We start from the raw sequence: 27,787 nt of genomic DNA, 5'->3' as shown, positions 1-27,787 counted from the left end.
GAGAGTACTCGAATATGAGACATTCTCGTAATATGAGAAAGCGGGGTATTAGCTAAACTAAGAGACCCACTCTGCTCGTTCTATCACTAACTTGTAGCCCTTAAAGAAAGAGTAATTTCGTGGTATAGTTCATTTTTCATTGGGCTTCTAAAGCGAACTTTTTGTGAAATCGATGGTGGTAGAGTTCTTGGAAGAGAATTCTTTAAACCCTATTTATTATTCATCAAATATGTATTCAGTATTAAAGTTTGTCTGGAGTGATGGGGATTAAATAACTAAGTAGGAAAATATCGATAGTGTTGAAGTTTTTCATTGTACAGGTCAGGCATAGTAAGTGCATAGTTGCACGGTGTGGTTCTCATAATATGAGATGCCTGTGATTTTTATAACACTGTGGCTGCGCGGGGGAAATTGGTTACAAAAGTGTTTGTGACTACTGCAAAAACTAAATATATCTAAATAGCAGTACATTTATAATTCGGAAACATAGAATGAAGTTTTTCATTAAAAATAATACTTCATTTTGCATTTTATTCGCTATTTTCTGGGATATCTCATATTATGAGAATAATTTGACAAGTTTGGAAAAAGCACTTTTTTACATTTTTTGTATTTTCAGCATAAAAAAATTTTTTTCATCAAATTTTTTATGTGAGCTTCTTATGACAAACTAAATTTTCTTTAAAATTACCTATATTACTTTTAAATTCACTACATAGAATTCCGACAATCACGCCAAACAGAGTTGGTATCTCATATTTGGGTACTCTCATCTATATATATCTTGGATTATGAAAAAAGTTAAAAAGTCTTGATTCGTGAAGGAACCGATTTGTGATTAAATATGAAGCTGTGAAGTATATTGTCCCTTTTCTAGAATTTGCGGCGTATTTTTTGGGCAGTGTCAGTGTCTATTTCTATCGATAATATCGATTTCTAGCACTTCTTGAAACTTTTGTTCGCAAAACAACTGACGTTGAAAAGGTAATATTCTTTTAAAACGACCTAAACATAATACTTCCACTTTCTCCCAACATACTCGCATTAGAATTAATAAAAAACAACATGAAATTAAGTTACATGGTGATTCATTTTCTTGCGACCAATTCAATAATGTAAATAAAAAAGTGATTTGCCACTTTTACGATAAATGAGGTCAATTAGATAAAAAATGTAAGCATATATACGTAACGGAAAAAACTATGTCCTATAAAAAAATATATGCTCACAATTTGAACGCAGATTCCAGCATTCAATTTAAAGAATTTTAAAAATTGAGAAAATTTCCGATTTAATCCCTCTATAAGCGTAACAGTTTCAGAATAGAAGTGTAAAAGAAGGTACAATTTAAATACGAAATTGTTTTTATTGAAATGTAAAAATGTGAAAAATTTGAGATTACCGGATTCATGGTGCAGTACATTAGATAATGCTGTGTCCATTAAAATAATAAAATAAATTAAGACTGGAAACAGAAGCTATATATTAAACAACATCATAAATGTATCATCTAAGTTGAAATACCAATTAAAGCACTTCGCAATTGAACAAAAATAACTGTTTGGTCAAGTGAATTTGAAGATCAAATATGTGCTGAGCAGACGAGAAATAAACAGGACGAATCATTTTGATTCATTCTGAGACTTATGTGACAAAGATTTGTCACCATTGCTTATAAAATTTTGAGCACATAAAATTAAAGGAGTTTATTAACAATTTAGATTACACAACAAAAACAAGTACATAAATGATATTCTTTTATAAACATAAAATTAATAAGAATTTTCTCCGGAAAAATTTCGGAGGCATTATTTGATATCTATAGATTTAAAAATTGAAGTTATTTTTATGTTTCATAAAATCAAAAATGGATATGGAAGTCATTTTTTGGCACTACAATCAATAACAATATTGAAATTTAAATGAATGCAGACATTTATTTTTTCTGAAATTTGTCATTCGATTGTTAAATTATTTTTTTAATTTACAAACATATACAATTAATACTGGGTGCCGCATTAACCAACTGGTAAAATAAATTAAAGCACGTTGACTTTTTTAGAAGACTTAATAATTAAGTATTTTTATTATTATAAAGTCCATTTTTTCTATGAATAAACCAAAGCCAAGACATTGACCTACGTGTTACATATTTTGTCATTACAATATCTATTATATATATTTCTTTCTATCGATTGATATAAGTTATACGCGCCACATTACCCGATTCTCCCCTAGTAATAATATGTTCGTATTGCAACAAAAATTGGCGAAATTCCTCTATTTTGCGAAATTAATCTGCAATTAATTAAGCAATTTTTGTTTAGGAAACGGCTTGAATTTTCAGAATGTTAAAAAGTGAATATTAAAAAATAGTGAACTTTTATTATGCACAAAATGAATCACTTGATCTAAAATTGTTTTATAGCGTCGCGTTGCTTACACACTACACTCCGTAACCAGGCGGGATCCGTAGCAAGACGGAATCCGTAACTTCGACCTGAACAAGAATAAAAAGTAAAATCGTATTCAAACCAGTCTCTCCTGCTACAGCCTCCCTTTGAGAATTAATCAAGACTACGCCCAATTTCAAAAATTGTCTTAGAACACGGAGGAGATAATTGAACTCTGATACATTTGTAATTTTTAAATATATTTTTATAAAAACAAAAGATTTTGGATAAGCAAATTTAAAGCTAATACCAAAACTGCAACAACTAACCTAACCAACTTAAATCTGTGTGATAATTATTGATCTATTAAAGTATTGAATTCACAATTTTAGAGACGAAGTATATCGAGCGTATGTATGAACAAGTGACATGTACATTGTAAACATGTGTGGTAAAGGTGTTCGCGGTTCAACGTGCGCTTGGAATGTCTGGCCGACAGATAGGCGAAGTAACTAGTATGGAACAAATAAACTCAAGTAAGAAACGGTCCTAGAAAGGGCCCTTGTAAAAATGCGTTTTTGAAAATCTAATTTGACTTTATTTCAATAACTGGAAAACTACAAAAAAAGAACAAAAATTAAGATGTTAAGATTCTATTTTGAAGTTTCAGTTTGTAGGTTTTAAAATGAAAACAAAGTTTAAAAGAATTTACCTAGGCCAAAATATCGGACCGTTGAAAATCAAAGTGGGATCATTCGAAATATTAAGCTTAAAAAAATTGAATATATTCAAAATTGAATCATTTGACCGTTAACTTCAAATCATTAATTTAAAACTTGTTTAAATTCACTGATTTTCTAAACCTTTAAGTTGTAAATGGTTTCTAAACCAAAACTTTATATAAATTAGAATGGCTTTCAAATTAAAATTTCTGCAATAAACTATCTTTCGAATCGAATATTTCCAATTTTAGATTCTCTTTGATTCTGATGTATATGTTTAAGAATTCAAAATGAACATAATTTAAAAATAATAAATTCTTAAATGAAATATATATAATACTGCACTTTAAAAATAACGAAACCAATGCTTTCATCCGTATGTAAAGTAAATCTTTTACATTATCGTATATCACAGTTATGCAAGTATCGACAAGAATTGTGAGAGTTTCAAATGTATCGCGCATTTTAGAATTTTTAGTTGTTTGAGAAACTATTCGCTCAAGTTTTCCTTTCGCTATAATCACACTATGATTGCGTTACGACTATGGAAATAAATAAATATTTAAGTGTAAAATAAAAATGTCACACTTAAATAAAGTTAATACTATATTTTGTCAAACATTTTAAATAAGAAAATAGAAGCAATGAATTTACTCCGGAAGGCTTATTCAATATTCATATATTTTTCACCATTTAGAAACAATTGAACCAGTTGTGTGAATTTAGACATATAAAAAATATGTCTGTCTAGAGCTTGCATTCTCAAATGTTATCAATGAGAAATGGACGATTAGCCACATTAAAAATCTACACAGTTTTCCAATCATGATTTTGGAATAAAACTTTTTATTGCTTAACATCACATAAAACTAATAATGAAATGAAATTCCAGAACCGAGCGTTTAGTAGAAAGTTAGACTTAATGCCGAATATAAAATGTAGCTCGTTTGAGTAAAATAATAAATATGACATTATAATGAGTTATTATCATCTGAAAACATACATTACATTATCTTTACGATAATTGAATAACAAACTGATGATTGTAATTTAAATTTGTTTTATATTGTCGTTTTGTAAAAGTTGCCAACTTCCGTTACATAATTATTCCGATAATCACATTCCGCATTAAACTCAGAATAATATTTAGATTCTAATTATAAAAATCCAAACAATTAATTGAAATGATAAACCGCGGATTTCCCCGTGAAGTATTTCCGGTCATCAATTAATGATTCACAGCTTAAATAAGCAATAACACATTGTGAGTTGAATTTTAACAAAATAAAAGTCTTCACTAATTAAAAATGTATTGACAGCTTTCTAAATTATCTCAGTGCAAATTTTACTAATTAAATTAGTAAATGAGTAGTTAGCATTTCAGTTATGTGATTGCACAAAATCAGAAGTTTATTTTACTAGAAAATTATTAGTAATAAATATTGACTACTTTAGAAATTTCGGTTACTAATTATTTAATCAACTTGCAAACTTTTCTCGATATGGAATGGTGAACGAGAATAGTTGCCTGTGAAAATAAATCTGTTGAATTTTACATCATTGGTCAATGTAATTAAAAGGACCCTCGTGTGTCGGAGTAAATTTACGAAATTTGGTAAAAATCCGCCTTACAAAGAATTTTGAAATTTTAGCTATATGACATTTCCAATTCGGTCGCTAATTTTACATACAAAAATGTTAAATTTATTCGGTGAAAAAATAAAATAAAAACGATTGCTTACGCCCAGCTCACTTGCATGCAGATTAAAGACCCACTAGTCGGACACGTTAACACCTATCTAAAATACACAAGATACTATGAATATTTTTTGGAGTTGATATTCCGTAACTGAAATACACATTTTAAATAGCGGAATTTTTTCGGTTTCAATCGCATGAAGTCTAAAAGGCAAAAATAGGATTAGCTATCATTTTCCTTTTTTTGTGAAAGCTGTTAACACAGTTGAATGTGTCCATTTCCTTGTACATATCACCATCAAAATGCTCTAAAATTAGAGTACCAACGATAAACAACAATATTATTTGATAAATTATTCTGAATTTTTAATTAATTATAAATGAAAAACTATACACTTTCTGTTAAGGTAAAATAAAAAAACTGGATGGAATTGTCAATCTCAGGAATGTGCTTTTACCGGCCCATAGTATTTTTACATTCTGCGACTGAATTTTCACTTCACTGAACGTGAAGTTCCTACGAGGAACTACTGTTCCAACAGTCCTTTTATTTACATCACTAGAAGGTGTAATTTGACACACTTTTGTAAAATCACAGTGATCTGTGTGAAATTTACAATGATACAATATGTAATCTTCCGAAACTTTGCAATTTTACACAATTCATTTTTTATTTTATTAATACTCAACGTTTTCCAGGTGTAATATCTTATCGAACATGGCACATTTTTGTGAGCGCATACATTAATTAACGTTGTAAATAATTCTAGTTTAAAAAATTTTGAAGGAATTATTTGTAAATACGTTCTATTGGCTTAGTTGACCCAGCCTGGTAAGTTTTATAATACTGTCTTATTATTGTTTCATTAAAGTTGAAAATGTTACTCAATGAAGGATTTTTGTGTTAAACCTTTTCTACTGACCAAATATCCCATCTCTATAACCTTTTTTTAACCACCGAACAGATAATGACGCCAGCAGATGGCGCAATCATGAGTAATTATTCAGTTTTCACTATCAAATCAGTAGTCTTCTACTAACCATAAAAGTCTAACTTTTCTTTAATTTAATATAATTTCAATATTAACTTACATGTTGCAGAAATTAAAATTACAATATAAATGTAAAAAAAAAATTATCGGGCTGATTTTGAAAAAAAATCATTTAAATTTTTTACTTTTTGCCCCCGTGGAATGTATCATTGTAAACAAGCAAAACAAAAAAATGGCCTTGCTCCAAAAAAGGTCTTCCGTAAGTGTAATCTTGCGCAAACATTGTATTCGTGCATTTGAAAACTACATTAATCAGCTTCATCGCAAGAGCCGTTTCGCCTTCCGTTAATAAGAACCTAATATCAAGTTGGAGATTTGAGTTTGAAGATACATTTTTTAAATTCATGTCGAATGCATCTCAACAAATTTTATCAATGAAATAACTTTAAATGCACACAAGCTATGTGGGAATTATAAGACATTGCACTCTTGATTAGTATTAAAAATCTTCAGACTGGTTTCTCTATCCCGAGCCAAGTATCGCATAAAAATGTGTAATCATTTATTTGTAGGGAATAAATTAAATAAATTCTCGTTTAAAGCGAAGCGTTTGAAGTTTCATTCATATTGTAGACGGCTATGATTACAATACGTAATATATTATACATTCAAGTTTGAATTCTTTAGTGATTACTGAGAATGTTCAAACAATTTATTCTCAGAAATTAAATTTATTTCCTGGATTTTTACATATACAAACGGTAGTATAATGTAATATATAATACTTACGAAATCGATTATAACATAATTGACTTTAGAATTGAAGGGTGGCACTAAACAACTAGATAACTAACAAAATAGTAACTTTTATCGAGAGCGAAAAAAACGTTCTGTAACACAGATAACACCATTTAAAGATAAAAAAGTCTACTTCTGAGCTAAAATGTTGCTGCATCGAGGCCAAAAAAGTTTGATCAGAACAAGATATCTAGTTTTGAGGAAAAAAACTACAAGTCGCTATAAATTGACGCAGGCTCGGCTACGGATTGCAATCAAAAATTAAATTTTCAGATGAAATAAAAAATAAAAACTTACTGCTGCGATATCAAGTTTCTTAATGCGAGTGAAAAAGGTTTAACCTAAAAAAGTTAGGCAATTCTGAGTAAATCGTCTAAGAATTTTTAGGTTAAAATTTCACATATTTTGAACTGCGCTTTCCGAGATCAGTAGATTCTGAATAAGAATAATAAATGTTAGAGAACTTTCTCTTTGAAAAAATAAACAATAATAATTTTGAGATATCGATGATAAAAGAGGAAAAAATTATCGCTACGCTGAAATACTATACATTTTTAAGGACAATTAAAATGAATTTTGTTATTTATTAAAAAAATAAGAATTTGAACAAATATCTGTTAACACAAAGTATATTTAATTATTTAAATGTAATAAACTCATTTCCGAGAAATATTGGTGATCTATTTATGTAATGCCGCTCTTCAATTATTGCCCACATTTCAACAATTTGAGTATGCTTTTATTCGAATATTTTTCAATTTGAAAAACATCGGTTTTTAATTTTCAAATTCCAAAGTATCAATTTAAAATGTTTTAACTATACATTAACTTTAAAATTACTTAATTTGAGGAACTACATATTTGAAAATGCGAAACAATTTGCCACTGCATGCACTGTTGTGATCGGTATTCATCGAGGGGTCAACAATTGTTATGAGTTAACAGTGAAATAATGTTTTAATTGCGCATTTGAATTGAATTTGAAGTTTACAAATTAATAATTTGTTAATTTTTAACACTTATAATTCAAGGCTGATTACTATTTAATTTCAATATTGTTGTTGGATATCAAAAAGGAGAGCTCCAAATTTTCCTATTGATACAATTTTGAATACTAATTCATCAATGACAACATCAAATATTTTAATCTAAACGAGCAATTATCAAAACATTTTACAACAAATATTTTCTGTAGAATAAAGGCCAGGCAAAAGGATTAATTCCTCTAAATTAAATTCTACACGTAAAATCCAAACCAGACAGCTTGTTTAATTCTGAATACCTCAAACTTCAAATTATCATACTATCTATAACACCCTTTTGAACAATTTTAATTAAACTGTTCAATATTGAAGGCAATATCGACATTTATTTAAAATATACTTAATATGATGTCCCTTTCATTTAAAATCAATCAATTTTGGAATAATTTCCGTTTAATGTGGTTCAACTTGCATTATTAGCTTTAAAAACTCAAAGTTTTGCAATACTTATGAATTGCAGTATTTGGCATAAACTTGCAATCACAAGCAATATTGTAATCTTGCTAAATACATCCTGTCGAAAGGAATCGAAATTTTAAAAATGATTTGAAACAATTTTAAATACTAAAATTTATCACAGAAACCAACCATCAAAACACGAGCAAATCCCAAAAGTTGATAAAAACAAAAGTGGACAATAAATCGAAGCATAGACTGTTACAGACCACAAAATTATTTATAATCAAATTCAATTGTTTAAACATTTTGCAAAAATATTTTCTAATTCAGGACGACCAGCGTGAAGAATGTCTTAATTGCTCCAAAATAACAAATGAAATTTGGTGACAAAAATCCAAAGTGGGAAATAAGACTCACTCAAGAAATTTCGTAGAAATAGAACATCGGAAAGACGGAACAGTATGCACGTCTTTGCGGAATGTTCCACTCCACACTCATACGCTATTTCCAGATGTCCATAACTTTACTACCAAAAGCTTGCTACATATCCCTTACTGATCTGATCAATATCAAACACCATGAAAAAGCCATCTACGTCTTCAAATTCAATCACCAAAGAAGAGCCTGATTTCCCGTGCATCGATTAAAAAACCTCGGCGATCGTACTTTTTTTAAACTTGTACGCGTCCATGTTGTTCGAACGTCTTGATTCGTCTCTCCCGAAGAAATTAATGAACACGAACACCATGAATTAGATTTTTTTTTTAATCGGCTAGATAATTTAAGGCGTTGTTTCACATGGAGTGAATTATTTTGGGGCTTCGAAAATCGACGCACAAGATTGCGGAAATGCGGAGAAAATTTAAAATGTGAAAAAGGAACAAAAGCCGCTCGGCGTGCGAAAGCGAAGTGAACACGAGGGCGGCTTTCTGTTAGGATGTACCGAATTTACTCACCGATACTTTCTTTTTTCTCACTGGGTTTCAAAAATCCTCTCACGCGGTTTTTTCTCCACGTTACGACAATGTAAATTAACTATATTTTCGGAGGTTTTTCACTAAACGATTTGCGTTTCCACGTGATCACAATGTTTTCCTCGGTTCAATGAGACAATATGGCGGTGAGCCGATGCGCGAGGAACCGCATTGAAAAAGTGGGAGGCTCGCGGTCTCTAACGGATAAACCGCGAACTAAAAATGGATTGTGCGCAATCGTGCTCAATCTTTTTTTTAAATAACTCAACAAATAACAATTATTGATCTGAGAATTAATAACACAAATAGAAACAAAACTGCCGTGATTCTAAGCCTTTCAATACATTAACAATTTAATTAATAATTTATTTGTTTTGTACGGGAAAAAGATTGTAAACTGTTATGTTGCGTCCTATTGTGTCACAGTTTTAAAAAATCCTAAGAAAATGATTTCATCCTGAATTTTGTAACTGCTATGTCGTTTTTAATATTTGAATTTGAAACTATTTAAGTGGAAACTTTTTAAATTAAAAATTGGACAACTATTTACACTTTTTATGTAAAAAAAAATATTGAGAAAAAATGACATTTTTGGTTTAAAATAACGTATACAGCCTACAATTATTGATCGATTTGGATGTACAAAATTTGAAAAAAGCTGGTATAATTTCAAAGAAAGTTGTTGAGGCTGATTTTTTATTTATTTTTTCAATTTTTTATGAATAAACAAATATGACAAAAATGGAAATTTATTCGATTTTACGTTCCCGATGCTCGTAAATAATAAGAAAATTATTTTAATTGCCTGCGTTTCATATTTATATATTATGTTTCATAATATATTATAATATTTATATTCTATCATGATACAATAAACAAAACATATTTTATAATCCAATTATTTCATGAAAATGTATTTTCTATCATTTTCAACAATTTTACGTTTTTTAAAGTAATATTGCAAGAAATTTGTATAGAAACAATATTATAATTCTGAAAATTTGTCATAAACAGTTTCAAAAATTATTGTTGAGAACAGCGCGCTTATCCTATTTGCCGTTCTCAGCGCCTTAATGATGTTCCTAAAACATATCAAATTGTAAACCAGCCAAGAATTGACAAAAAATATTAGAGTCCGAATATCTTATTCTCAATTTACTAATTACAAAATTAATTTTTTTTTCGCGATATTTATCGGCTCACTGATAAAGCTCGTACACTAAAATTTTTCTAACTAGTTTGTAAGACTCGAACACTCACTTGTCTTCAATATATTATTACCTGTAGGAAAAAACCGAAAAGTATTTAATTTAATAGTTTCAACAACGTTTTGGTGGGAAAATAATGAAGTAAGTTGGAGAAAAATCAAAATATCGATTAATTATTGTTTTTATTTTTATGGCACCATAAAATTGTGTTGTTGAACAAAAAAATATTGAAGGATTTTATAAGTATTTTCAAGAAATTCTCGAAAATAACGCGAGATAGAGAAAAAGTGTTTAGAAACATTTTTCTAGAACTTTTTTAGGGAAACAATTTTATTCCCTTGGCTTTTCTCGTACTTTGTGTCATTTTGGCAAAAATGTAAATTTTCGTTCTTCGGGCAAAAAAATATTCTATCTTCTCACCATGACACTGTCACAGGGCAGAATATCATGAAATATTTTCTTTGCATTAGAACGAAACTAGACAAAAATCAAGATAAATAACGGGACACTTATAAATAAATTGGTTTTGAATAATTTAAAAAAAGACCACCGTTATTTTGTGACTTTTGGACTTAATAAATTTTCCAATGAATTTGGAAATAGGACAAGAAATTGTACAAGAATCAAAAATAAAAAGTCAAATACCAATATTATATTTAAAATATCAGAGTTTAAACTAAAATTTAGATTGTTTTTGTAAATCTGCGCTTTCAGTTTTTTAAATTCAAATACTCTCAAATTGGTCTAGTTTTTTCAACAAATCGACGAGACAAGTGTCGTCCTAATCCTCCTGGCAATAAGCGTTGAATAGAGAAAATTCTATTATTTTCATATTTCAGCGTAAAAGTGAATATTCTGCTATTCTTTCGAATGCGGGATTTTTCCATCTTTCTGAAATGCCATCATAAGAATAGGATATCTCAGAAAAATCTCCCCAAATGAGAACCCCGTGTGGAAATAGCCCGAGTTAGCCCTGGTACAACAAGGTTTCTGGTCGGGGACTGGCCGGGCTATGTTTGTTTTTTAAGAGCCTAGCCGTGCGCTAGTCGGGGAATCGCTGGACAAAATTTATTTCAAAACCCCAGTCGGGGGCTGACTGGGCTCTGATCGGACAAATCTTATGATCGTATGTTCAGACGGTAGCTGGCCGGGAGCTGATTGGCAATAATAAAATTGTTGAACTTTGTTTATAACTTAATTACTTTCTCTGATTTCATTGAAAAATTTATGCCTATACCCGCATGGATGTTCCACGCGTGAAAATATATTGGGTGATTATCTTTTTCACACCACAAATTTTAAGGTGTCATGAGTTCAGACTAGCAAACCATGCATTTTGTGTCAAAAATTCGAAGACAATTTTTTGAAATTCGAACTGTTTTTTTTTTTAAGAAAAAATATTCTAAGTTCCATTTTTATGAAAAATTGCAAATGTTCAGAAAAAAATTACATTTTATATCAATCTTAAACGTTGTAAAATAGTATAAAACACCTAAAAACCAAACCTTACACGAAAGTCAAAAAACTTTTATCATTAAGAAATTTTCAACGTTCACGATTGAATTTCTGAGTCCCGCCGTTGAAAATTTTAACTGTTCATAAAAAATTACATTTCCTGTCATTGTAAAAAGTTGTAAAATAGTCTAAAACGGGAAAAAACAAAATATCACGAGAAGAAAAATTTTAATCGATTGAAATTATTTATTTAAATAGTTTTTTACTGATATTCCAGTTAAAAGCTCGTGTATTTTATATTTATATAACGTCGCATAATAATAAACAATTACAAAAAGAGTATTTAAAAGTTGGTACTTTAACTTTTCTGAACTGTACCTTTTGAGGATGGCTTTTTCAAAGAATTTCAACTTGTCGGTTTAGCGCAGTGGTTAGCACTCCCGACTGCTAGGCGTTAGATTTTAGGTATAGATCTATGTAGGTTCGATACCCCGTAGGGTTAGAAATTTTATTTGTAATATAATGTCTAAAAATGTAATATATGTATTTACTCTAAACGGGAATATTAATATTTAAAGTCAGAATGCTCGCAAACATTTAATATTTAATTTTTAAATACTTTTATTGTCTCTCAACGAGTACATGAAAATAGTTCATGTTGTCTGCGTGTTGGGCGCGTGGAATGTCATACATTAATATGCTTCAATTCTGCAGCATAAAGGAATCAAATTGATCCCCTAATTCAGTGACAGATGATTTTCATACAATTGAAACCCGAATTATTTGAATCCAGTAAAGCACCAATTGATTCCGTCCGGGCCACGGTTGGGCTTCCCGGCCAGCCCCCGACCATGTTCCATGACCGGACGCTGAACAGCGCAGCGTGACGATGCTAGTCGGATTCCGACTAGAAACCCCGGCCACAGCCCGACTTAAAGTCAGGCTCCCGGGCCAGCTCCCGACTTAAAGTCGGGATCTCCAGCCGTAGAATGGCCAGCCCCCGACTTAAATTTCCACCCGGGATATCAGTTTTGAAATTATAATTGAAATTAATTCAAGCCTGCCTTTCTAATGTTAAAATTATTTCAATTCACACATTTGATTAGATTTCATCTGTAATGTATTCTCCTCAATCTTAGCAAGGATTAATGCATTTGTTAACACGTTTAAATAAATGATTAAAATACATACAAATTTTAAATTTTGTTTGTGAATATATAAATTATAAAACGCTTTAATAATGAAAACAAAAGATTAAACAAAAGGATCATAAATAGGTAATAGTAATTTAATAGTAATGACAATTGGTAATAATAAAAAATAATTATTCTCAATAATTATAATTTTTCTTATAATAAAAGTAAATCGTAATTATTTATAAATGTTATTTAAATATGCAAGAAAATAAATAATTGATATTAAATAAAGAAAAAAAGATAAAATGATAGTAATTATTAATTAAATATTCATAAATTAACAAACTAGCTATACTGTGCGGAAATTTAAAGAAACTGGGCATTGTCCGGGAATATTAATAAGAGCATGTTTATACAAATCCGATTAACTTTTTCTTTATCATATACAATATAATAATTTAATTGAAAATATTTATTATTGAGAAAACAATCCATAAATTTCAATTCAATCTAGTGTTTTCTAAGTGAAATTATTTTAAGTTTTTCTATTCCTTTTTTAACATTCTTCTACTTATTAATTCTTTTTCATACACTTCCGTTAAATTTGACTAGATCGACTAAGAAGAATAGGAATTGCACTTTTTATTTTCCCGTTGAGAATTTTTAGACGAAGCAGAAATCGCGTATTCATAGGAATACAGATTCCTATTTCTTTCAAATGAAACGCTTATTATCGGGGACATACGGAGAAATACAATTTGAGTAATTTATACAATTACTACCTATATTGTATACAATTTTTTTAAAGTTTTCATTCAACAATTTTTCACTTAACACGGCTTTTAATTTAAAATTATTTTACAATTTTGAACACTTTAAATTTCGAAACATACGATTTTTTACCAAGCCTAGCTAAAATAACCCGTTGCGAGCGCTTATTAGACGTTTCTTGTTTTAATCGCTTAATTGTCAAATTAAAATATATGCTTCAATTTAAAGTACTATTAAATATAATTATTAATCATAAATTTATTAAAATGTTCTTGAAAAACATATTGGCGTTTTGAGTCTTACTGATGTCTGCGATTTTCAACACTGCTCAATTTTTAATATGTTTATACAATTGCAAATTCGCCTTATTATTAAATTTAGATACATAGAATCTTTAAGATTTCCAATTAAAAATTCTATCATTTTCAATTAGTATAATTCTTCAATTTTAAAAATGCATAAATAAAAATTCCTGAAGTTTGATGATTGTAAAGATTAAAAATCAAGTTTTTCATTCTCAATCTTTCAAATGGAAAAAATTTCGAATGTAAAATATCAAAATTACAGAATTTTTAATTGTAAATTTGGAAAATTGCATAATCTTAAATTTGAAAAGATTTGTAATTCAAATTTCTATCATTGTTAACCTATAGAATTGCGAATTATTTGATTCTGAAAATGTATATTTAAAGGTTTGTAATTTGGAACACTTGTTTCCGATGTCAAGGTTTCAATTCTAAATCTTCCAAATTGAAGAAATATCCGAGAATTACAATTAAAAACTCTTGAATTTTAAAGATAAGTATTTATATGTTTAAGAATTTGTATTTATGAATAAAAATTCTTACTTCTTGATAACTTTGGATGTCAAAAGTGAAGTTTTATATTCTAAATCTTTTAAATTTATGTAACAACAAATTATGCAATTTCGAGTGCTCTTTTGGAATAGTTTAATTCTGAAGATTTTCGAAGAGGGGACAATCTATGGACAAACTGAATGAATTGATTTGAAGATTATAATATATAATAACTTATTAAAGTATTTTGTTTATCTCTATTATATTTAGGGCCCAAAAATTACAACTAGGTATAAGGGGTAAGCTAGGTTTGGGTTCAGAATCAAATAAGGGTTAAGGTGATTTTCTTCACAAATTGTTTTTTTTGCAGCTTCAAGTACTTTAGCGTAAGACTTACGGATAAGTAAGCACTTTTGCAGTTTTTTATAGCATTTTAAATCATTTTAAAGTTTTGTTTTATAGATTTAAAGCGTATGAATAAATACATTTCAAAATAATTGCGAGAATAAAATTTAGGCAAAGCCCATTTCGTTTTTCTATCCCCTAATTTTAAAACATTTTTTTCAACGTTTGCAAATCTTGAAAGTATAGCCGATATGGACCACTGGCTTTAATAATTTTCTCTGAATTTTATATTTTGAATTCTATCACAGAAAACTGCTCTCATTTCTTCTGTAAAGGTTAATTTTTGGACTTTACCCATTTGCCATTCTCAGTGCCTCAATTTTGCCCAGAAAATATTTTATATAATCCAAAATTAAAGTGTGAAAACTGAAAACTAATCCTAATAGATTTTAATATTATTATTAGTCATATTACTAGACTATTAAGCTAAAGCCCTTTTGAGATAAGAGAAGCTTAATTCATAAATTTATATTTAATTCATATTTAATTCATAAAGATACCACATAATCACTCTGAGACAGATCCATTTTATTCATGCATTTGTGAAATTTCCAGACTTTGAAACTCAGGTTCGAACACTTTTATTAACTTTTCCGTAAACGTCAGGGAAAGCATTCTTACATTGTAACTTTTCCCTCATTTTTTTGTAGAGAGTATGATCAAACATTGCTTCAAATTCTTCTTTAGTCCTATAAGTATCTGCATAAAGCATTTGATATCCTTTGACACTATGAACAAAATCTTCAATTTCTCTAGTTACTTTCACTGGATTAAAATTCTTTACTTTTGGTGTTCCATAGACACCGACATCAACGTACATATCTTGTTTATTTGTCCTCGAATGAACAAATCCTGGATCTGGAGTCAACTTGAAAGGACAAAGCCACAAGGGATAAACCTAGAAAAGTAAGTTTGACTTAGATACATTCAATTCACAAAAATAAATTTTAAGTTTCGTTTTATTTATTCTAAATACCTGGACCACTTCGTGAAATTTCAAAATACTTTCTTTCAGATGATCGATTGGCACAAGCATATCCTGCAAAACGTGATTATTTTCGTACAGCTTTTTAATAGCTTTAGTTTGCGTCAATTTCAATAGAGAAACTTTAGGCGGCATCAGCCATCCGAAAAGATATCGAAATATAAAATTATTTCCGAAAGGAATAATATCTTGAAGCTCCCAAAATAAGGATCTCGTATGGCGATGATAATAATCTCTCAATGGAATGTATTCGATCCTGGAACCTTCCCTCAATTTTTTTTCTACATGGGTGAAAAACCAAGGCTTGTACCACCGTCCAATCGGATTTACTAAATCCTCCTCTACTTTTGAAACCATATTTCCTGGAGAATTACAATTTGTAATAAAGTTTTAAATATACAATTTTGGTTGATTAAGTTTAAGATAGCTCATTTTTTAAGGAAAATTTAGGATCAAATTGACCTCACCAGTCATGATGACTCCTTTTTCTTTAGAGAACATAAGACCCTCAACGAATTGATTATTTTCCTTTGCAAATGTCTGTCTTTTAAAAACATCGACAGCCTCTGTTAAAGATGTGACTGGTTGATATTCCAGTTCTATGAATTTTTGGGCTGATATAATGTCTATTTCAACAGAGACCAGAAACCCAAGAGTGCCATGAGACCAGGGAATAGCGTAAAAAAGATCGGAATCGTTTTCCTTTGAACATTTTACTACTGACCCATCACAAAGTACAATTTCGAAGGCTCGACAAATGTGTTGGAAAAGGCCAAATTTGTGGGAACTAGACTCGATTCCAGTACCCATTACTAATCCTCCTAAATAAGAAGATCAATTATTTTAATGATATTTTTTATAAATATCTAACAATGGATAATTTCATATGATATCGGACAGTTAGACCCTGGTGATGTCATGGAATTGTTTCAGACTTAAAAATATATTGTTTCCCTAGGCAAAATATAAGACATGTTTCTTTTTTCGTCGACAAAAAATTTTTAACGGACTTAGGGCTACGTGTAACGTGTATGTTTGGGTGAATTATAAAAAAAAAATTAAAATTTTCTTTAAAAAGTCTATCTTAGGAACAATTCGACATAATTTAATTTTCTTTGCGGCAGCAAGTAGTGCCATCTACACTCTTTATCCGAATTTTTTAAATGATCAAAATAGCGTAAAAAAAAACGATAATTATTTTTTAAAATACCACTTTTTATTGTTTCGATTCATATTAACGTGAGAGAGATATTCTATGAGTTTCGTCCTCGCTGAACTATTCTTTAATAGAGCAAATACTATTTTTTATAATATAAGATAAATTTAAATAAAAATGGCAATTCTTATTTAAAGCAATCTTAGTTTTATACCGTATATTATTATAATAACAGATTTTTTAGATTTTAAATAAAAAAATTGATGAAATTATGATTTTTACTCAAAATGTAAATTTTTCTGTTACAAGTTTCGAAAATGTCAGATACAGTGTATCAGAAAATTTCGCAATATAAACTGAAAATTACAACATTTTCAACTGAATTTACATAAAACTATCCTAAATTGATGAAACTTGCTAATTAATTTTCTCAAATTTATCATAATTTTCTCTATTTCATCATCGGAACGATATGAGTTTGCGGAAATAAGAAAAATTCGAAACGTTCAAAAATAGTGAAAGAACAAATTTAAGAAAAACAAAACTTTTCTTACTTTCAAATTAATAAAAAAAAAAAAAGAAAACTACCGAAAATGTTTATCCATGAAATTGAAATATTACGATATTATTAAATTCACAAATATCAAATTGCCGAAATTAGTAAATTCTAGAATTTCCCATTTATCGAAGAATACTTTAAATTTTTGAAGGTCTTTATGAATTTAAATCCATGCAGTATGTCAAATATAAAATAAAATATTATCTCAACAGTGGTATAAAATATTGAGTTACATTTTTTTGTTAGGAATTAAAAATGTTGGTCATTAGAAATTTTGGGAATTTCCTGAATTTGAAATTTCGTGACTTTAAAAATTCTGGTTTTAAAGTTTTGAAAATTTGAAGTTTCTAGATTTTGCGAGTTTCATTAACTTTTACTTTCGGAATACTGAAAAATATTTTTTTTCTATGTTTTCAAATCTTGAAATTATAGCTGATATGGACCACTAGCTTTAATAATTTTTTCTGAGTTTTCTATTTAAACAGAAACCTTTCCTTATTTCTCCTGGAAAGGTTCATTTTTGGGCTGTACCCATTTGTCGTTCTCAGTGCCTCAATTTTACCCAGAAAATATTTTATACAATTCAAAATTGAAGTGTGAAAACTGAAAAATAATCCTGATAGAAATAAATATTATTATTAGTAATATTACTATATCATATTAAGCCAAAGTCCTTTTGAGGTAAGAGAAGTTTAATTCATGATTTAATAAGACAGATACTAATTTCTTGAATTTGATATTTCCTTTTTTTGAAAATTCTGGTTTTAAAGTTTTGGAAATTTGAAGTTTCTAGATTTTGCTAATGTCATTAACTTTTACTTTCGGAATATTTTAATTTCGAGAATAAAAATATTTTCGGTAATGTCTTCCTGTGATTTGAAATTTTCTAATTCAATATTCGGTATTCTTCAACAATCGAGATTAGAGATGTGAAATGGTTCCTTAAAAATTTCTAATAAAAATTTGGACATGCCTGCAAAATTGTATTTATATATTTCGAAAAATTCAGTGTTTCGAGCGTGTCTAAATCAGTATTAAAAATTCGAAAAAACGAATGCGCACCTGTATTCTGAATTCTTACTTTTTAGCATTGAATAAACAATAATGTTGATATAAAATGGAATTAAATGATATTAGAGGATTTCTTACCCACGGTCAAGTCGTCAAGTTCTGGAGTCACTGGAATTGTCCATCCTAAACGATCCAGTGTAGCAGAAAGTTGTCCCATTGTAACCAAAGGTTCGACTTGAACATACTAAAATGTATATTTTTTAAATTAAAAAAAAATATTGATAATCCTTTAATCTAAAATTGAATATTAGGGGAAAGTATAAATATTAGACAAACTTTGTTTTCAACGTTCACTTCGAGTACGTCGACCAAATTAATGTTTATATTAAACATTGACGATTTGTATGTGCCTTGACGAAAGCTCATAGTTTGCCAACTGGGACGAGCAGTGCACATCAATTGTTGTTCGCCACTTTCTTTCCATTTTCGCACCTGAAAGTTAAATAAATATTTGCGTTTGGTTTAGTATAATGCATATGGGCATTTTTTTATTTCAATGTAATACAATTTTCAGTAATACCTCCTGTTGTTTTTTTCATAACAATATAGTGCATTTTTATAAACAATTTTATTTATTTTTTTTAACTTAGACAATTTTTTTCTGTTTTTTTACCTTAAAATTGTTGTATAAGATTCTCAAATTTGCAGTGAAAAATTGAGAATAGAGAAATTAAAATTCCAAGTGTCACGATTTTTTTCATATGCGTCGTCCAAGTATGCTCGCTAGCTCGCTGGCTGCAACGTGCGCGACGGATTATACAAATTTGTAAAATTTGGAGTTTTCATTTCTTCATTCTCAAATTTTTCCTGTATATTTGAGAATCTTTAACAAAAATTTTAAGGAAAAAAACGGAAAAATGTTCCAAGTTCAAAATAAAATAAAATTGTTTCTAAAAATGCACTATATTGTTATGAAAAAAAAAAAATAACAGGACGCAAATTTTGCAAAGCTTGTGGGTGACTGCTTATTTTTAGTAGAAGAATAATTTTTTCTATTCAAAACTTTTTTTACAATGAGCGATTGAAAACAAATGATTTTTCCTGATTACCAAATTTTGAAAAATCATATCTCAAGAATTTCGACTATCACATTGAAATAAGAAAACACGTGTCGATTATTTTCGAACACAAAAAGCGAAAAAAAATGTTTTGTAGAAAAAAAAATTTGATTGTAAATCTCCCATGTAATGACCTATAAACAAAGATTCCTTGCTAATATATTATTAAACTGTCAAAACCTCCACTTTTAAAGAGCATGTGATACTGACAGTTTCCCCGGCTTTTTTCCACGAAAATGAAAATGTTTAAAAACTGAATTCGGTGATGCTATAAAATATCATAACGGACGTCTCCGGACTTTTTTTGAGGGATATAATAACAACAAAATTTATGGTGCTAAATAAAAATGTTATGCATATGCATTATTTTGAGGTTACGTCGTTTTTCATCTCTGTCTTTCCGATAATCTGGAAATTATTGATGAAATAAGCTTTTTTGATTGCCTGCGAACAAGTTTAGTTCCGGGAGATTAGTTACTGTGTTTATTTGTAAGTCCAAAGTTTTCGGCCAAAAATATTGTGTAGTTTGGAAGCAACATTTCCCAGATTTTGAAGGCAAAATATTTCTTATCCTAGAAAAAAGCCGGGGGAATCTGACACTGAAAAAGTTGATACTATTTCCTAAGCGCTATGCAAATCAATCACATTTTGCTAAATTAAACCTTTTTTGAATTAACCTACAAAAAAAGTGTGTGGGGACGTCCGTTAGTATGTTCATTATCATTTCCTAAATTTTGAAGAAAAAATATTTGTTATTCAAGAAAAAAGCCGGGAGAACCTAAAACTGGTAAAATCGACCATTTTCTAAGTATAACATGCCCTTTTGAAAGTTTGGAAAATAACTTTCTCCAGAAAAAATATTCTCTTTTTCACATAGTTTTTTTGGAGCTGAATTTTTAAAGGGGTTATCATCTATCAATATTATAATAAAAACTACACGCCTTATAAAAAAATGGTATCGAGTAAATGTATAGATCTTTTTGAATTATATAATTTTCCAGCTTAATATTTTTGTAGTTTCTGACATAGTTTTGCTGGAAAACTGATTTTTTTTATTTTGAAAGCGTTATCACTACTTAAACAAAAAATATTCGTCCTACCAAACAATGATCTGAAGTAAATTTACAGATCATTCTGTGATGAATGATTTTGCTTTGTAACATTTTGTACGCATCTCGTTCAGTTTGGCTGAAAACTTGAATTTTTATTTTTGTAAAAGCTTTTTCAATGGTTAAAGCCAGAACTGTTGGTAGAGAGGCTGGTTAGCGAACTCCTACTTTCTTTTCAGGCCTTAAAAAAAGTCTGCTAAAGCTCAATCCTATCCGATGAGTCTTTCTAAAATTATCATGTCAAATTTTACATAAGACTAATATCTTATCATTGGGATCCAAATGTAAAAAAGGTTTGTTTATCGGTTTGATTCTATTTTTTACCAAAATTATTTATTAATTTGTAAGTTTATTCCCTTATGCTAAAGGATCAAAGGAAGTACTTATCTATCTAGGTCTTACATACAATTATTATTCATACTATAGCACGAAATAGTGTTCACATATTATAATTTGGCGAGAAACAGGATTCGCGAAATTGTTACCACGCTTCAGATCAATTGGAGAATAGACTTATCATTTAATTCATTAAATAAGAGGATATACTATTTTTTTAATGTATGATTTTATTTTTGCTTTCTAATATTTATTTTAAATTTATATTAATCTTTGCTCATTATAGTCTCACCTTTATCAAATCCAGATTGAGATTTAGAATATTTTAATGTAATAATTTTTATACAAAATTTATTTAATGGAATTTGTAATAATAATACATCTTATACTTACTTGTTTCTGCACTTCTTTAACTTTTTTTCTATGCTGCCTAGGAGCTGTACTTAAATTAAAAACGATCCAGTTTCTCCCATAGTTGAAGATTTCGAAAATGAAGGAAAGGGGCAGTAGAAAAAAAATGACGAAAACCCATCTATAATTTGTCATAATATGTTCCAATAATATGTCCGTCATTTCATCCACTTTCTTTAACAAACCTGAAATTTTTATTTAAAAATACTTCACAGGACATTATAAACACTATATTTAATTAATGATTTCTAATTTACAATTTAACAAAAAATGGTTTGTTTTTTATTGACAGTAACAAGAATAACATTAAATAATTCTTCCAACATCTTACGTAATAAATTAAATAAATAATAATTGATTTAAAATAAATATAAGTTAATTGCCAAAACGATCTTCTTATTAATTATTGATTCATAAAAAAAGTAAATTTTGTCTTTAAAAGAGATGAAATAATAAATGATGTATTTACCCCCTTGGACTTCCTTGATCAACACTTAACCGAGAGAAATGATCGAAAGAATTCATAATTCTTCTTTTAATATGACTAAATTGTTATCGCTTATCAGGTAATTTAGCATTTTGCCAGTCAAGTAATCGTGAGATTATAAGGAATTGATTAAGTATGTCGAGAAAAACAAGATATTATAGTCAGGCATAATTATTTAACGATTAATTGAGTGAAAGACATTTGATTATTATAATTCAGGAGCTGTTAAACTGCATGCAAATTTTGAAATTTTTCAAGTATACAGGTACGAAAATATACTCAATGTAAGTTAAAACCTTTTTTATTCACAGAAAATCATTTTTATCACTTAATAAAATCCTTAAACTGATCTGAACTTCCTTAGAGTTTAAAGATTTTGAAAATCTTATTTTAATTTAAATGCTTTCTGTTTTATTATTTTTTAATTGCACAAAACAATATATCATCTTTTGATGAAACACATCTGAAATTATTTTAAGAAATAGCGTTAATATGTGGATAAGAAAATTAATAAAAACTTGTTGGAAATAGTTTTTCTATCGAATAAATGAATTCCAAATTATTTCTCAAGTGTTCCCACTGAAAAAAATTAAACTTGTCCAATCTAATTCAAACTTGGCCAAAGTATTGTCCTATTGGATAGAAGTTTATGGAGGTAAAAAGTTGTTACTTGAATAAATATTAACCGAGAGGAGGTGGTTAAATGTTTGGGCTTTTTGTGGATATCAGGTATTTCGTCGATTTTTAACTCTTCTACAATGGTAATAAAAAAATGTTTGTCCAGTACAGTTTCTATAGGTTATTTCATGTAATTTTCACTTAGCACTAAGCATTTATTATTAAGATTTTTTCAGAGAAAGATGCTTTTAAAATTTTTTGACCTAAGGCAGGGGCCTTCAGCGAGGGGTAATATGGTCCTAAATACTCATTTGCAAGATGTCTCGTTTTCACCACTACGCCGCCTTACTCAGCACGAAAAAATTCCGTCTCACTCTTACAGCTGAGTAGAGTTTCGTGGCTGTGGAAACGAGACATGTGGCAAATGAGTATTTGCGATCGAATTTCCCCTCGCTGAAGAGCCCTGACCTAGAGAGACAGCTTGGGGGCTTTCTAAGTACCTTGAGGTTAAAAATTAACATTTAATTTTTTATTTACGAAAATAAGTTTTTCTTTGCTCTGCTAATACCTAATGACGCATGAGCATGGGCACAGATGTCCTTAGCAATTAGTTTAGCTGATAAAAAATAAAATTTTACTTTTTAATTATAAGGTTCTCAAAGGGAAAGACCCAAGCATTCTTTCTATAACAATAAAAAGAACATTAAAAAGTACTGAAAGTATACTGGACAAAATTTTTTGATTGTCATTAGAAGTGTTAGAAGCCGCCAAAACAGATTCTATATTTTCAAAAAACACTCATTGCTTCTTTCAGAAATAAAAAATAAAGAGCACACTGCTTAACCTCAAATAGCTTAAAGAAAAGAGCTTTAACTTTCTTTTGAGATAAAAATATGTTCAAAGTAAGCATTTAAAATAATCAAATTTGTTTCCTGATATCATTTTTGAAGGTCTAACATTTATTTTTCCAAAAAATGCTTATGATCAATGGAAACCGCTTTCGAAAATGTACTTAGCGATATTTTTTATCGTAAAAATAGACGATATCCACGAAAATCACAACAATTTTACCCCCTTTCCCTCAGTTAATATTTATCTAACTAAAAAAATATTTCACCATAAACTAATATAAATTAGTAAAAAAAAAAAGTTTAAAATTATTTTTTTTCAGTAATGGAAATTCTAACTATTTAACAAATTTAACATAATAAAATAATATCCATTCTATATCTTAAACTTTATTTATTAAGATTTGGAATCCATGAAAATTAAAATTTTGAAAGTGTAATTTTAATTCAATTAAAGATTTTTAGTTTCAAAATACATTAAAATTTAAATAGTTAATTCTTAGAGGCTTTAAATTAAATGATAGAAATAAGGAACCATGCAATCTATTCTCTTGACTTTGAAATTAGAATATATTATTAGTTTTTACAGGATTGCTAGCAGAAAAAAAATTGCTTTTGGATAGTTTCTTCAACAAAACACAAAATTTTAATTTAAAAAATTCAAAAAACACTTGGATTTACCGCCTCGGGACTGTGCATGCGCGATATGTGCGATTATGTCCGAGTTTTCCCGAAGACTCTCATGGCATTTTCGAATAGAAATGAATGGAGCATCGGCGCGTCGAAGTCGACGGATGAAATCAAGGGAATCAAATTGTGTGGGCGCGTCAAGCGTGGTCGTGGTGTACGAAAAACACAAACCTGATGACCACAGAGTAGTCGCTAATTATTCCCGTGACTAGAGATTCAAAAAGAGGTCTTACCTTTCGACGGTTGAAGTTTCGGTTGTCCCCTGAGTAGTTTGCCAAGTGTTGAACAGTGTGTGAGAAATACGAAGCAGCTGAGAGTCGAATAGAAACAGCGGGCGGTTCCCACGTCCGAGTGAGCAACAAGTGTCAGTTAATTGAAAGCGGGAAAAGTCCCGATTATTCTTGGACTTACCATTTTCCCGAAAATTCGGGAAAATGGGGTGCGCTGTGAGCAGCACCGGTGAAAAAGAGGCTGCAGCACGTTCCCGAAAAATCGACAAGGATCTAAGGGCTGATGGAGAACGTCGTCAAAGCGAGGTCAAACTCCTGCTACTCGGTAATCTCCTTTTTTTTTCTTGTTTTTTACTCCCGAGTATGTCTCGCCAATTTTAATTAAAATCGTGCATGCACTCTTTTCTGGGAAAGTTCACTGCATTCCATTGTCGAACGGCTACTTACGAGCTTCCTCTTCACTTCTTATTCATTTATTTTTGTCAACGGTCACTTTTGTGATTCGATCCGTGAGCACACGGGGTTGTTAGTAGATATAAGAAGCAAATTTAACGGAAAAAGATTTTTCTGCCCGTTTCTTAATTCATTTTCGAAAATTAAAGAGTATGCAACTGTTGAATCATCGAGACTTTGTCATCACAAGGTTTCACTTGTATGGTGATTCACTTGTAGTTTTTGCGAAGTTGATTGCGAAAAGGTTTTTCGGAGTTTGAAAAATTAGGGTTAGGTTCAGTGAAAGGTTTCAATTTTAAGTGAGGGTCTTGATTTTTGAATTCGTAGCTTAGAGTTTTGGAGATTAAAGTAGGTTGAGCAATTAGGATCGTAATTATGAGTGTTGATTTGGAATGCTCTCCGATGATTCATAAATAATTGACTCATTAGTTCTTTACTCAGTTCTCTGTATTGCTATGAATGACTGGGATCGTTACCGTGTTGGCGTTCTTAAAAGTATTAATTAATTATACTTGGTTATTGCTGTTTTTTTTGGTTGTCTACGTGCAACGAAATTCCGGTACAAATTAGCTGGATTTTTTCGGTACAAATTAGGGGAGCTGGAAAAGGGGCTATTTGCCGAAATTTCGGCACGCCTAAACACTTCCATTTTCTCTCAGTATTGTTATTCGCTACTCTCCGAATTTAATTTTCTATATTCAAAAATAACAATAAATATTCCAAAGTTCTGATTGATGTTTCCTCATAGAGGCTATAATTATTATTATTTTTTTAACATTAAAAATGAATAATTAGCATTTTAAAGTAAAATATTAGGGGGTGCTCTGGTGGCGTCTCCCACCTACCGTGAAAATAGATTCATGACAATTAATTCGTATCAAATCAAGGATACCTTTTTGTCTTACATAAACTTTGAATCATTTCAATGAAACAAGTTGTGCTAGAAAAAATAAATTGTTTAAATATTATAAATAACCATAACCACCCTAATATTTAATAAAATCTGTTAAAATTACTTGTCAGTTGATATTCTTAAACTGAATGTATTAATATTATTGAATTAGTCAGTGCTTAATATTATAGCTCAATTTGTCTCAAATCAAGGACTCTTTTTTTATCCTTGTTCAAATTTACAATATTGAAAAAAATCTCGTCTTGAATTTTCGGAACTAGTCGCTCCTCTTTTCCATCTTCCCCAATTTTTCGGGATAACTAGACAGACAAAATTTTTACTGTAAACAATTAATTTTCAAATATTATAAATGAACATAACTTCCTTACTCTTTAATGAAATACATTGATATTATAGGCTAGTAGTATTATTATTGATTTATTTCCAAATTATTGATGATAAACGAGAACATTTGAAGGCTCTACATTACGTACAATCAATCTTAAAAGTCGCCAATCTTTAACATTATTTTTAAATTTTTACATTATTTTTTTATTTCGAAAAAAAAAAATGATAATTGAGGTTCAAAAGTAATTTCATTCTTTGAAGAATGATCTACAATTCTATGTAGGTTGGTTTTTATTGAAAAAAATAATTAACTTAGAAATAATAAAATTATTATTTTTATAAACAATTATAGCTTAAATTTTGATAAACGCCACTTAAATACAATCGTAGAGAATGAATGATTTTAAATTTGGGAAATAATTCGGTTCTTAACATTTGGCTACCACACTATAATTTTGTAATTTTTCCACATTTTCTAAAAGATGAGAACTTCAAGTACATTAAATATTGAGTTTATAAATTGGAGTGAATGATTTTTGATCTCAGAAAGTTAGCCAATTCAGTGTAAATTGTTCAAGAATTTTGAGTTTAAAATGTGACGAGTTTTAAAAATCGGCTTACGGTAGAAATTAAAAATCTAATTTTCAATTTTTTACAGATATTCTTCTGTTCGGAAAAAATCCAAATTTAGTATGACAGTATTGCACTATGCTGCCAATTTTTCTCTTCAAGGCCTAAAAGCAATTTTTTTCTGTAAACAATCATAATTGCAAGAAATATCGATGCTGAAGCGAAGAACAAAATTATTGCTACGCTCAAATCTTAATATTAAATTTGCATTGAAGTTTTTTCTTATTACTATATTACAAAACGAGAATTTGAATACATCCTTTCAACGCAACGTGTATTTGATTTTTAAAGACTTTCTTATGCGAGAAACCTATTTTCGGAAAGATGTTGATTGCCCAGTTCTGTGCCCTTCAATTTTAAATGCTTTTTTTTATATTCATGAGAAAATTTAAAATGATTTTTCATTAAAAAAAAAAAATTAAAGAAAATTCGAAAGTTTAAATGAGGTTTGGAAATAAATCTTTTGGTAGAGATTGAATCTTTTTTGGTTGCTCAATTGTTTTTTATTTAAAACTAAAACTTCTCGGTAAAAACTACACAGTCGCACGGCATACACCCAAAAAAATCCTAGCATAATAAGTTCATAGTCATTTTTAAGTTTAAAGTGTTCTATATGAATAAGCTTCAAGACGTGAATGTAAAAAAATTTGTGCTTTGCAAGTTGATAAATGTAAAAAAAAGGGAATTTTGGGCCCATTTAAGAAGGGTCAAATTTAGAGCATTATTTTTATATACAAGAGACATCGAGGAAAATCTGAGAAAATTCATGAATATAAAGAAAACATTTCTGAACAAATTGATATTTAAAAATTTGAGGAAAACAAGTGTTGCTTCTAATAATAAAAATGTGCAACTGTACTATCTTCAGTTCTAATGGAGAAACGGTAACGGATAGGCTCTGTAATTTTGTAATCATATTATTATATCATTGTTTTTTCTTTCGTGAAAATCGTGATATTTTTAGACATTTTTTGGTTGGAAAGCAACTCTTGTCCAGCCATGGACAAAAAAAGCCCCGTCCCTAGTAAATAAGCTACCAAGGTATACGAACTTATCAACTTGTTCAATTCTCTCATCATTTAATAAAATATTGCATAGCGTTTTCTCACTATTTC

At 29.3% G+C, this 27,787-nt stretch overlaps 3 protein-coding genes across 4 annotated transcripts in view; 1 reads left to right on the top strand and 2 right to left on the bottom strand.

Annotated features, from left to right (window-relative positions):
• Window positions 1–9,170, bottom strand: part of LOC117174187 (KH domain-containing protein akap-1) — a 26,090-nt gene extending 16,920 nt beyond the window's left edge. The window contains exon 1 of one of the 2 annotated variants that reach the window (XM_033363038.1): window positions 9,002–9,170. The gene's annotated coding sequence lies outside the window, so the exon portion shown is untranslated. Of the gene's footprint in view, window positions 1–8,462; window positions 8,775–9,001 lie in introns of those variants that run through there. The other variant, XM_033363041.1, reaches the window with a different exon arrangement.
• A 5,901-nt stretch (window positions 9,171–15,071) lies between these two features.
• Window positions 15,072–24,455, bottom strand: LOC117174269 (delta(24)-sterol reductase-like). The gene is made up of 7 exons (XM_033363188.1): window positions 24,353–24,455; window positions 21,459–21,661; window positions 18,839–18,994; window positions 18,641–18,746; window positions 16,244–16,597; window positions 15,768–16,138; window positions 15,072–15,689 (listed from the first exon to the last, which is right to left on the bottom strand). Exons 2-7 carry the CDS (start codon window positions 21,636–21,638, stop codon window positions 15,357–15,359), a joined length of 1,500 nt encoding a protein of 499 aa, XP_033219079.1. The 5' UTR covers window positions 21,639–21,661; window positions 24,353–24,455; the 3' UTR covers window positions 15,072–15,356.
• Window positions 24,456–24,526: 71 nt separating this feature from the next.
• The window catches only part of LOC117174270 (guanine nucleotide-binding protein G(i) subunit alpha), a 13,331-nt gene continuing 10,070 nt past the window's right edge, over window positions 24,527–27,787 (top strand). The window contains exon 1 of the mRNA XM_033363189.1: window positions 24,527–24,674. Within this exon, the coding sequence (XP_033219080.1) occupies window positions 24,554–24,674 (121 nt within the window). The 5' untranslated portion in view covers window positions 24,527–24,553. The remainder of the gene's footprint in view (window positions 24,675–27,787) is intronic.

Source organism: Belonocnema kinseyi, chromosome 6 (genome assembly GCF_010883055.1).
Source record: "Belonocnema kinseyi isolate 2016_QV_RU_SX_M_011 chromosome 6, B_treatae_v1, whole genome shotgun sequence".
Taxonomy (NCBI): Eukaryota; Metazoa; Arthropoda; class Insecta; order Hymenoptera; family Cynipidae; genus Belonocnema; species Belonocnema kinseyi.
This window is presented reverse-complemented; position numbering and strand designations above follow the sequence as displayed.